Genomic DNA, 12049 nt, shown 5'->3' with positions numbered 1-12049 from the left:
CTGTTGATGAGGTGAAGAAAGGGCTAAGGCAGCACTTGCAAAGGCCCAAAGATGAGAGGCTGTGGCACCGCTGGGTGATTGCATGTAGTCCACCCTGGTTGGAGTGGGTATGAGGTGCAATTTGAAATGAATGCATGAACTGGGCCTTTTAGTTGGGCTGGGTGGTCTTGTGTTTTCTGAACTTGGCTTAATTGTAAGATTTTCTTGGGCACTTGCTAAAAATGAAGGTTTTAGTTGCCTCCCTCCAGATTTGGATTCAGTAAGTAACCTAGAGTGGGGCCTGGAATCTCTCTTTGTTTTTCTGGGGAATGTTTATGGTCAGGTGATATTAATTGACCCTTAGACTCATCATCTTCTGTTGTGATCACAGTTACCATATCGTGTTTCATGTTCTTCTGCTACCACACACTGCTGTTGGCTCACTATTATTTGTTTTTTGTCTCCTTACTGATACAAAGGCTTTGAAGTTGATCTGGTTTCCACATTTGTTATTCCCTAAGAACTCTCTCTGCCCTGAAATCAAAGGAGGCAATTGTAGTGCACTAAAATAGCATTTTGGGGTGTATATTTCTTCAACATTTTAGTGGAATAGAACTACATTTTTTTTTTTAGTGGAAATACAGTTACAGGAAATATAGAAGTGTCAAGAGAATAAGCTCCAGGCTGGTATCTCAAATAACATCTTAGTATATTGTAGACTTTTTTAAAAAAAAATATTTATTTTTTAGTTTTAGGTGGACACAATATCTTTATTTTCTTTTATGTGGTGCTGAGGATCGAACCCAGCGCCTCACGCATGCCAGGTGAGCACGCTACCACTTGAGCCACATCCCGAGCCCAATTGAGACTTTTCTAAGGAGAGGGTTTTACAAGTAGTTCAATGCTGTTTTCCTTTGTTGCTAGACTGTCGTTTCCCATAGGAGTTTAAGTTTTGGATACAAGTAGATTTAATAAAATTCTTCCATTTGTCACTATGCTCTTCTTGGGATTTGTTATCCTATACAACGTACAGCCCATGCCATGAATGAGGAGAACTGTAATGTAGAAGGAAGGGTTAGTTCCTCCTGTCCTTTTTCCATCTTCCTCCCTTACTCCTGGGATTCCCAGGGCTCTCATATTGCTCCTGTTTGCTGAAGAGCTTACCTGGATTCTCCAACTGGGACTAGAGTTTTACCTGTGTGTTAAATTAGTATCCTTTGCTCCATTTCTTGATAAGCCTAAAACATATTGTTTGACATTAGTATTAAAATGACACTGGGCTGGGGTTGTGACCTAGTCTAGAGCGCTCGCCTAGCATATGTGGGACCCTGGGTTCAATCCTCAGCACCACATAAAAATAAAAAAATAAAGGTATTGTGTCTAACTACAACTAAAAATAAATACTAAAAAAAGTAAAATGACACTTTACTGTATTTCTTATAACTAAGTGAAGAATGATTATTTCTACCTAAGACACCTGAAACCAATAATATAGTAATTTTCTTTCTTCTTCTTGAAACAGTGTTTTTCTGTGTTGCCTGTGCTGGCTTTGAACACCTGTCCTCAAGTGATCCTCCTGCCCCAGCTTCCTGAGTAGCTGGGACTACAGGTGTATCACTGCACTTGGCTAATGATCATTATCAGATTAAATATTGGGGGCTTTATAATTTTTATTTGTGAGACTGTAATATTCTTTTTTTTTAATATTTATTTTTTAGTTGGACACAATATCTTTATTTTGCTGAGGATCGAACTCAGGGCCTCGCATGTGCTAGGCGAGCACTCTACCACTGAGCCCCAGCCCCAGCCCGAGACTGTAATACTTCTTGATGAGGGAATCAACTTGACCCTTTAAAAAAAAAAAAGAAGTATTACAGTCTCACAAATAAAAATTTTAAAGCCCCCAGTATTTAAACTGATAATGATCACGAGCCAAGTGCAGTTGAACATCCCTAATTTAAAAATCTAAAGTCCAAAATACTCTGAAATCTGAAACTAAGAAGTCCAAAGAGTTTCAGATTTCACACTTTAAAATGTTTCACATTGCAGAGCATTTTGAATTTTAAAGTTTTACATTAGGGACAACTACAGAACACTAAAGGAAGAAATTGCAGAAGACCCTAGAAGATGGAAAGATCTCCCATGTTCTTGAATAGGCAGAATTAATATTGTCAAAATGGCCATACTACCCAAAGTGCTATACAGATTTAAGCAATTCCTATTAAGGTACCCATGATGTTCTTCATAGAAATAGAAAAAGCAGTATGAAATTTATTTGGAAAAATAAGAGGACCAGAATAGCCAATGTAATCTTCAGCGAGAAAAGTGAAACAGGAGGCCCTTACAATACCAGACCTTAAATTATATTGCAGAGCTATATTAACAAAAATGGCATGGTATTAGCACAAAAACAGAATGAAAACAAATGGTACAGAATAGAAGACACAGAGACAAATTCATACATATAGTTATACTAGATAAAAGCACCACAAATATACCTTGGAGAAAAGGTAGTGTCGTCAACAAATGGTTCTGGGAAACTGGAAATCCATTTGTGATAAAATAAAATTAGACCCCTATTTCAGATCCTGCCCAAACTCAAGTGGATCAAGGACCTAGGCGTTAGACCAGAGACCCTGCGACTGCTAGAAGAAAAAGTAGACCCAAGTCTCCATCATATTGGCTTAGGATCCAAATTCTTCAACAACACTCCTAAAGCACAGAAGTAAGATGAAGAATTGATAAATGGGATGGTATCAAACTAAAAAGCTTCTTCACAGCAAAGGAAACAATCAAGAGAGCCTACAGAATGGGAGAAAATATTTGCCAATGGCACCTCAGATAGAGTATTAGTCTCCAAGATATATAAAGAACTCAAAAAACTTAGCACCACAAAAACAAATAACCTAGTCAATAAATGGTCTAAGGAACTGAATAGGCAGTTCACCGAAGAAGAAATATGATACGTCAACAAACATATGAAAAAAATGTTCAACATTATTAGAAATTAGAGAAATGCAAATTAAAACTACACTGAGATTTTAATTTCATTCCAGTCAATGGCAGTTATCAAGAATACAGGTAACAATAAATGTTGGCGAGGATGTGGGGGAAAAGGCACACTCAAACATTGCTTGTGGGACTGCAAATTGGTGCAACCACTCTAGAAAGCAGTTTGGAGATTCCTCAGAAAACTTGGAATGGAATCACCATCTAACCCAGCTATCCCACTCCTTTGCATATACCCAAAGGACTTCAAATAAGCATATTACAGTGACATGGCCACATCAATGTTTTTTTTTTTCTTTTGTTGCTCATGACAATACAATGATCTTGACATATCATACATTTGAATCAAATGGGGTATAATTTCTCATTTTTCCAAGTGTACAGGTAGCAGAATCACATTGGTTATACGGCAACGTATATACATACAGCAATACTAGTGTCTATTTTATTCTGCTGCCCTTCCTATCAATGTTTATAACAGCTCAATTCACAATAGGTAAGCTATGGAACCTACCTAGGCGCCCTTCCACAGATGCATGGATAAAAAAAATATGGTACATATATACAATGGAATATTACTCAGCCTTAAAGAAGAATGAAATTATGGCCTTTGCTGGTAAATCGATGGAAGTGAAGACTATCATGCTAAGTGAAATAAGCCAGTCCCACAAAACCAAAGACTGAAAGTGTGGATGCTGACTCACAATAGGCGGGGGATGGGGTGGGGGTGGGAGTGGAGGTTCAGTGGATTAGATGGGGAGAAGGGGGGGAAGGGAGAGAGGATGGGAATGGGAAAGACAGTAGAATGAATCAGACATAACTTTCCTATGTTCATATATGAATACACAACCAGTGTAACTCCACTTTATGTACAACCACAAAAATGGGAAGTTACACTCCATGTATGTATGTCAAAATTCGTTCTACTGTTGTGTATAATTAAAAATACAAAACGAAAAGATTAAAAAAAAAAGTTTTGCATTAGAGATGCACAACTGATAAAATCTGAAAAGCTCAAAAATCTGAAATACTTTTGGTCCCCAGAGTTTTGGATAAGGGATATTCAGCCTGTATTAAAAAAAAAAAAAAAAAAAAAGGGAAGGCTGGTCGGGTGTGGTGGTGCATACCTGTAATCTTAGCAATTCAGGAGGCTGAGGCAGGAGGATCTCAAATTCGAGGACAGCTTCAGCAATTTAATGAGGACCTAAGCAAATTAGCGAGACCCTGTCTCAATATAAAAAATAAAAACGGGAGATGTGGCTCATGATTAAGCATCCCTGAGTTAGATCTCCAGTAACCACATCCCCAGGAAAAAAAAAAAAAAAAAAAAGTGAAGGCTGTCCTAGAGGCAGTGGATGAGGATTCATTCTTATAAAATCCAGAAGCAGGGGCTGGGCTTTGGCTTAGCGGTAGAGCCCTTGCCTAGCACATGCAAGGCCCTGGGCTCGATCCTCAGCCCACCACATATAAATAAATCCAGAAGTAGGTAGACATGTGGGAAGTTTTGGAACCTGGTGGGTGGAATGTTGGCACAACAAAGTTTTGATGAACTTCTAAGGTATTGATTATATCAGAAATTATTACTTTCAGAAATTATTTTGGCATGTGACTGCTATTAGATCTTTAAAAGTGATATCGTGACCAGGACTCCCTACAGTTGCAGAATCCTGGGCTATCCCACTGTCTGAACCTTCTCCTACTGGGTTTTAGAGTGAGGCATTTTCACAAGAACAATGGCAAAGGAAAGGAGAGTGACACTTGATTCTTCACTAGTACCTGGAACTTTAGGGTAGAGATCTCTGACACATTGGGCTAGAGCATATAGCTTTCTCATTTTCCAAAACTACTTAGCATTGGACTTATGTAATATTTGCTGTATTTCATTTTTTTTTTTTTTTTTTGAAGTACCCAAATCTGACTCTGATTGCACCAGAGTCTGAAGGGAACAAGTTATACCAAGTTCACTGACTTTCTCCTCCAAACATGGCCTCATAGGCAAACATGGCCTAATGAATACCCTGTAGTCTGACCAGACTGGTAATCTTTCTCTTTGTGAACTGGGAATGAGAACTTTCTTCTCCTAGTTATTTTCATTTGTTTTGTCAATATTTCTCATTAAAATCTTTCATAAAAATAGAGATTAAAATTAACATAGTGATCTAATGACAGCTTATTTATTAAATGAACTTTTACATTTGTCAACATTGTTTCTTTAAACCATTGGTTTGCTTTTGATTAATTAATATTTAGTGGTCCCTATTTAAAATATTTAGGTTGAGATGGTAATATATTTAGAAGCTAAATGAGTAAAAGAAAATAGAAATAAATTTAACAAAAGAGGTATAAAATCTGTGTGCTAAAAACTCCAATACTTTGTTGAAAGAAGTTAAGAAAGACCTAAATAAATGGAAAGATGCTCTGTGTTAATCAACTGGAAAATTTAATACTGTTAATATGGCAATATTTCCTAAATTGATTCATAGATTCAATTTCAGGATCAAAAAAATCCTTACTGGCTTTTTTGCAGAATAGGTAGGCTGATTATAAAATTCATATGAGAACTTGAAGGACCTAGAAGAACCAAAATGATCTTGGAAGAGGAGGACTCACATGTTCTGCCTTTAGAACTTACTGCAAAGTTATATTAATCTAGGTCATGTGCTCCTCCATAAGAATAGACACATAGCTTTCCATCGTTGTAACAGAATACCTGGAACAATCAGTTTTAAAAAGAGCAACTGTGGAGGAAAAAAAGGAGCAAATGTAGCAGCAAAATCTTGTCTTATAAATAAATAAATAAATAAAAAGGGCTGGGAATGTGACTCAGTGCCCCAGCACATAGTTTTGAAGGTTTCTGTCCATGATCTCTTTTCCTCATTTTTTTTGGGTCTTTGGTGAAATGGTGTATCATAGTAGAAGCAGACAGCAGAGGAAGCCATTCATATGGCCAGAAATGAAAGACAGAAGAGACCAAGGTCCCTTGGTCCCTTTGAGGACATATCCCCATGAGTTGAAGACTTCCCATCTTCCCATCTCTTTTTTTTTTTGGTGCTGGGGATTGAACCCAGGGCTTTGTGCATGCAAGGCAACCACTCTGCCAACTGAGCTATGTCCTGGCCTGTAGGGTTCACCTCTTAATGACTATACCACAGTGACATCTCACTGGGGAATAAGACTTTGACCTTTAACACATGGGCCTTTGGGAGACGTTTAAGAGGGTAGAATTGAAAGTCTGGAATTAAAGTCATATATTTATGGTCAGGCGATTATTTATTTTTTTCTTTTTTGGTGCTGGGGATTAAACCCAGGGGAGTTTTACCGTTGAGCTACATCCCTAGTCCTTCATATTTTATTTTTTGAGACAGGATCTCACTGAGTTACTTAGGACCTCCCTAAGTTACTGAGGCTGGCCTTGAAGTTGTGATCCTTCTGCTTCAGCCTACTGAGTTGCAGGAATTACAAGCTTATGTCATCAGAGTCAGTGGTAGTTAATTGCTTTTTCTTTTTTTAGATGTTGATGGACCTTTATTTTATTCATTTATTTATATGTGGTGCTGAGAATCAAACTCAGTGCCTCACACATGCTGGGCAAGCACTGTGCCACTGAGCCACCACCCCAGCCCCTGGTTAATTGATTTTTGGCAAGGATTTCAAGATCATTCAATGAGGAAAGAATAGTCTTTTGAACAAATGGTGCTGGAGAAACTTGGTAACTACATGTGAAACAATGCATTTGGGTCCTTACCTCACACTATATATCGGATTAACTAAAAATCATAGACCTAAGTACAAGAGAAAAAACTCTAAAAAAAAAACACAGGTGTAAATCTTCTTGGATATGACATCAGAAGCACAGATGATGAAAGAATAAATAGATAAATTGGACTTAAATGATAAACGTTTGTACTTCAAGAGAGTGAAAGGATCACCTACAGAACGGGAGAGAATATTTGCAAATCATATGTCTTGTGACTTCTCCCTAGTTGGTTGTAAGATAACCCGATTAAATAGTAGGCAAAGTGACAGCTAACGGAAGAGATCTCTTTTGGATGATGAAAACTTTGTAAACCAATTACAATGATAATTGCACAATTTTATGTATGTAATAATAACCATTGAATGGTATACTTTATGAATAATTTGTATGGTTTATGAATTTTTTTCTCCTTTTTTTTTGGTACCAGGGATTAAACCTGGGCCATATCCCCATACCTTTTTGTTTATTATTTTGAGACAGGGTCTCACTATGTTGTTTAGGGCATTGCTAAATTGCTAAGGCTAACCTCAAACTTGCAATCCTTCTGCCTCAGCCTCCCAAGTTGCTGGGATTATAGGCATGCACCACTGCGCCACTGCTAAATCATATTTAAATAAAGTATTTTTTTGGGGGGGTGAGTGGGTCCTGGGGATTGAATCCAGGGGCACTTGACGTGACCACTGAGCCAGATCCTCAGCTTAGCACCTTGCTTTTGCTGAGGCTGGCTTTGAACTCATGATCCTCCTTCCTCAGCCTCCCAAGTGCTGGGATTACAGACATGCATCACTGTGCCCCGCTTAAATAAAGCTTTTGTATCTCACGCTAGGGATATAGCTCAATTGGTAGAGTGTTTGCCTTGCATGCACAAGGCCCTGGGTTCAATCCCCAGCACCACCAAACAAGAAGTTTTTGTATCTCAAAAAAAGTGGGACTACATAATAATGGTATAGAAGTATAGAAATTTTTGTGAGAACCAGGTGTAGAAGAAATAATTTTAATCATGGCATCAAGGTAAAGGTTGATTGAAGTGAGACTAAAAGAAATATTTTACTTTTGGTCAATTACTTTCCCCAAGAACCTGGAGAATCCTCTTTCTCCTTATATGCTGTGGAGTGGAAATGAGCGATGCCTGTGAATACTGTAGAAGATGATTTATCCCAGTTCAGTTTCTCCTTAGTGAGTCAAGAATTTTAAAGGCAGCATAGATGAAATAAGGAACTCACATTGGAGGCCAAACCTATCTGAAATGACCTTAAAATCAAAGGAGACTTTATTTACAGCAAATTATACAGTGAGAATAAAGTTTAATTTGTAGACATGTAATTTTAGGTGGCATTCTAGTTACTGTGACTGTGTTACCCTAAATGATCATTTATTTTGTTTCTAGTTTTGTGGGTATAGACATCCAGTTCTGACTTTGTTCTGAATGTTCCAGGTCTTGGTCAGGGCTGAGTCATTTTTAAGGCTCACTCACTCACTCACAGGTTTGGCAGTTGAGAGTGTCTTGGTGCATGGTCTCCATTCCTCTATGTCTGAACTGTGCTTTGTGGTCCCTGTCTACTGGCCATTCGGTCTCTGTTTCCACACAACATGACAGCTGGGTTCCCAGGGCAGGCATCCTGCTGGAGCAGGGGCAAGCTGAGCTGTGTCTTATCACCTACCTCCAGAAAGTCTCACTGTCACTTCTGTTGAATTCTGATCATTAAGGCAGTTACAGTCTCCTGTTCAAGTGCAGGGGAGGGATGTTGTACTAGAAGTACATAAAAGCACAGCTCTGGGAATACCCCTGTGGCCATTTTTAGGAAAGTACAGGTTCCCACAGTCCTGGAAGGGAGGCTTACTGGTCAGCTGGTCCAGTCCCCTTGATTTGCTGATGAGGACACCAAGGCTGAGAAGAAATATGCAGTGTGGCTGCGTCACATTCGATTTTTGGGGGCTGGAATTTAGCCTGCTCTTCCACCTGCAACCCTACCTGCTCCCCTCTCCTGATCGAATAGGTCCCTCAAGTTGTGAGCCAGCCTTCCTCAGCTTACTTAGCCCAACCTAAGGGTGATGTTGGCAAGGCTGCTGGCAGAGGCCTGCCTGTAGTGGGAAGGGGAGGAAGTGTCTCCCACTCTCCCTGCACATTGGCTTTCTCAGAAGGCCTGGCCGACCGCTGAGTGCTGTGGCCACGCTGTGGAGCCCCACTTCCTAGCGTTAGAAATTCAGTGGTAAATCCAGTTGAACATTTTTTTTTTTGCCCTTTTTTCAGGTGCACAGAATTTTGATGTCATACGATTATCAACTTACAGAACAGCTTGCAAATTACGCTTTGTACAGAAACGATGCAACCGTAAGTCATTCTTCTCGTTTCTCTGATGGGCAGATGGGGCTATCAATGTTGTAAAATATTTTAATATCTTTTGGACACATTGTGATGTTAATTGAATTCTTTTTGTTGTAAGTATTTATCAGAATATAAGCTTTATAATGGAAAGAACTTGTCATTTTACTCCTGTGTCCCCAGAATGTTGAACAGAATGTTTTGAGGTTGGCATGATGGTGAATGTTCTTTAAGCATGAGAATTGAATTCTCCTTGTTGCTAATGTTAAAGAAATGTGTTAAACAAACTTTAATACGATTTATCAGCTTCTGGGGAAAAAGAAAAACATCGATGTTTTGGTAAATATGTAGTAAGAATTTTCTTGATTAAGGTTAATATAAAAAATTAACCTTTTGATAAGTAATTGCTTTCATGTGCACTATAAAGTGTAGGTGTGTATATATGTATGTAGTCTCTTAATTTCCATGAAGATGAACTGTTGTATGAATTATTATATTTTTCTTATGTATATGGTGATGGGAGAGAGGGACTATTAATGAAAAATAATAATATATAATGAAAAGAACATTAACCTAGACTTTATTTATTTTTTATTAGGTATTTTTTTAGTTGTAGATGGACACAGTACCTTTATTTTATTTATTTTTATATGGTGCTGAGGATCGAACCTAGTGCCTCACACGTGCTAGGCAAGTGCTGCACCACTGAGCTACAACCCCAGCTCTTTTTTTTTTTTTTAACCATACGATTTATTTTTATTTTTTTTAGTCATACATGACAGCAGAATGTATTTTGACATATAATACATATATGGAATGTACATACATCAATCATAATGTCTATTCTATTCTGCTGCCTTTCCTATCCCCCCTACTCCTCCCCTCCTGTCCTGTCCTTTCTCTCTATCCAATTTAATGTGACACACTTTTTTTTTCTTTTTCTCTTCACAACATCATATATGTATTCTGTATAACAATGAGGTTCTCTTTCCATCTTCCGTGCAACTCCTCTTCTCCCTCTTTTTCCCTCCCACCTCTCTTCCCTATTTAGTGGTAGTCTTCTTCTCATGCTCTTCCTCCCTATCCCATTTTGAGTCACCCCCTTATATCAGAGAAGACATTCGGCATTTGTTTTTTAGGGATTGGTTAACTTCACCTAGCATAATCTGTTCTAATGCCATCCATTTGCTTGTAAATGCCATGATCTTGTTATTTTTTAATGCTGAGTAATATTCCATTGTGTATAAATGCCACATTTTTTTAATCCATTCATCTATTGAAGGGCATCTAGGTTGGTTCCACATTCTAGCTATTGTGAATTGTGCTGCTATAAACATTGATGTGGCTGTGTCCCTGTAGTATGCTCTTTTTAGGTCTTTTGGGTATAGTCCGAGAAGGGGAATAGCTGAGTCAAATGGTGGTTCCATTCCCAGCTTTCCAAGGAATCTCCATACTTCTTTCCAAATTGGCTGCACCAGTTTGCAAATTTGCAGTCCCACCAGCAATGTATGAGTGTACCCCCTCTCCCACCCCCCATCCTCTCCAGCACTTATTGTTGTTTGACTTCATAATGGCTGCCATTCTTATTGGAGTGAGATGGTATCTTAGAGTAGTTTTAATTTGCATTTTTCTGATTGCTAGAGATGATGAGCATTTTTTCATGTATTTGTTGATTGATTGTATATCCTCTTCTGAGAAGTTTCTGTTCAACTCCTTGGCCCATTTGTTGATTGGGTTATTTGCTTTTTTGTTGTTTAATTTTTTGAGTTCTTTGTATACTCTAGAGATTAGAGCTCTATCTGATGTTTGAGGGGTAAAAATTTGTTCCCAGGATGTAGGCTCCCTATTCACCTCACATATTATTTCTCTTGCTGAGAAAAAACTTTTTAGTTTGAATTTGTCCCATTTGTTGATTCTTGGTTTTAACTCTTGTGCTATAGGTGTCTTATTAAGAAATTTGGGGCCTGCCCCCATGTGATGAAGATTAGGGACAACTTTATCTTCTATTAGACACAGAGTCTCTTGTCTGATTCCTAGCTCCTTGATCCATTTTGAGTTGACTTTTGTGCATGGTGAGAGAAAGGGATTCAATTTCATTTTGTTGCACATGGATTTCCAGTTCTCCCAGCACCATTTGTTGAAGATGCTATCCTTTCTCCATTGCATATTTTTAGCACCTTTGTCTAATATAAAGTAGTTGTAATTTTGTGGATTTGTCTCTGTGTCCTCTATTCTGTACCATTGGTCTACCAGCCTGTTTTGGTGCCAGTACCATGCTGTTTTTGTTACTATTGCTCTACAGTATAGTTTAAAATCTGGAATTGCGATACCACCAATTTCACTCTTCCTGCTTAGAATTACTTTAGCTATTCTGGGTCTCTTATTTTTCCAGATGAATTACATGATTGCTTTTTCTATTTCTGCAAGGAATGTCATTGGGATTTTGATGGGAATTGCATTGAATCTGTAAAGTGCTTTTGGTAATATGGCCATCTTAATAATATTAATTCTACCAATCCATGAGCAAGGTAAATCCTTCCATCTTCTAAGGTCTTCTTCTATTTTTTTCTTCAGGGTTCTGTAGTTTTCATTGTATAGATCTTTCACCTCTTTTGTTAGGTTGATTCCCAGGTATTTTATTTTTTTTGAGGATATTGTGAATGGAGTAGTTGTCCTCATTTCCATTTCAGAGAATTTGTCACTGATATACAGGAATGCCTTTGATTTATTGGTATTGATTTTATATCCTGCCACTTTGCTGAATTCATTTACTAGTTCTAGAAGTTTCTTGTTGAACTTTTTGGGTCTGCTAGGATAGGATCATGTCATCGGCAAATAGTGCTAATTTAAGTTCTTCTTTTCCTATATTTATGCCTTTAATTTCTTTTGTCTGTCTAATTGCTCTGGCTAGTGTTTCAAGAACTATGTTGAATAGAAGTGGTGAGAGAGGGCATCCCTGTCTTGTTCTAGATTTTAAAGGG

At 38.1% G+C, this 12049-nt stretch overlaps 1 protein-coding gene and 1 non-coding gene across 7 annotated transcripts in view; both read left to right on the top strand.

Moving 5' to 3' along the window:
• Dtnb (dystrobrevin beta) overlaps nt 1–12049 on the top strand; it is a 229598-nt gene that overhangs the window by 30564 nt on the left and 186985 nt on the right. For all 6 annotated transcript variants that reach the window (XM_071601406.1, XM_071601405.1, XM_071601403.1 and 3 more), the window contains exon 3: nt 8997–9077. In XM_071601406.1, coding sequence (XP_071457507.1) covers nt 8997–9077 — 81 coding nt within the window. The remainder of the gene's footprint in view (nt 1–8996; nt 9078–12049) is intronic.
• On the top strand, nt 7571–7642 carry Trnaa-ugc (transfer RNA alanine (anticodon UGC)). Its single transcript has one exon. It is a non-coding gene; the product is annotated as a tRNA-Ala (tRNA).

Source organism: Marmota flaviventris, chromosome 14 (assembly GCF_047511675.1).
Source record: "Marmota flaviventris isolate mMarFla1 chromosome 14, mMarFla1.hap1, whole genome shotgun sequence".
Lineage (NCBI taxonomy): Eukaryota > Metazoa > Chordata > Mammalia > Rodentia > Sciuridae > Marmota > Marmota flaviventris.
Note: the sequence above shows the minus strand (reverse complement) of the source record. Positions and strands in the feature narration are given on the sequence as shown.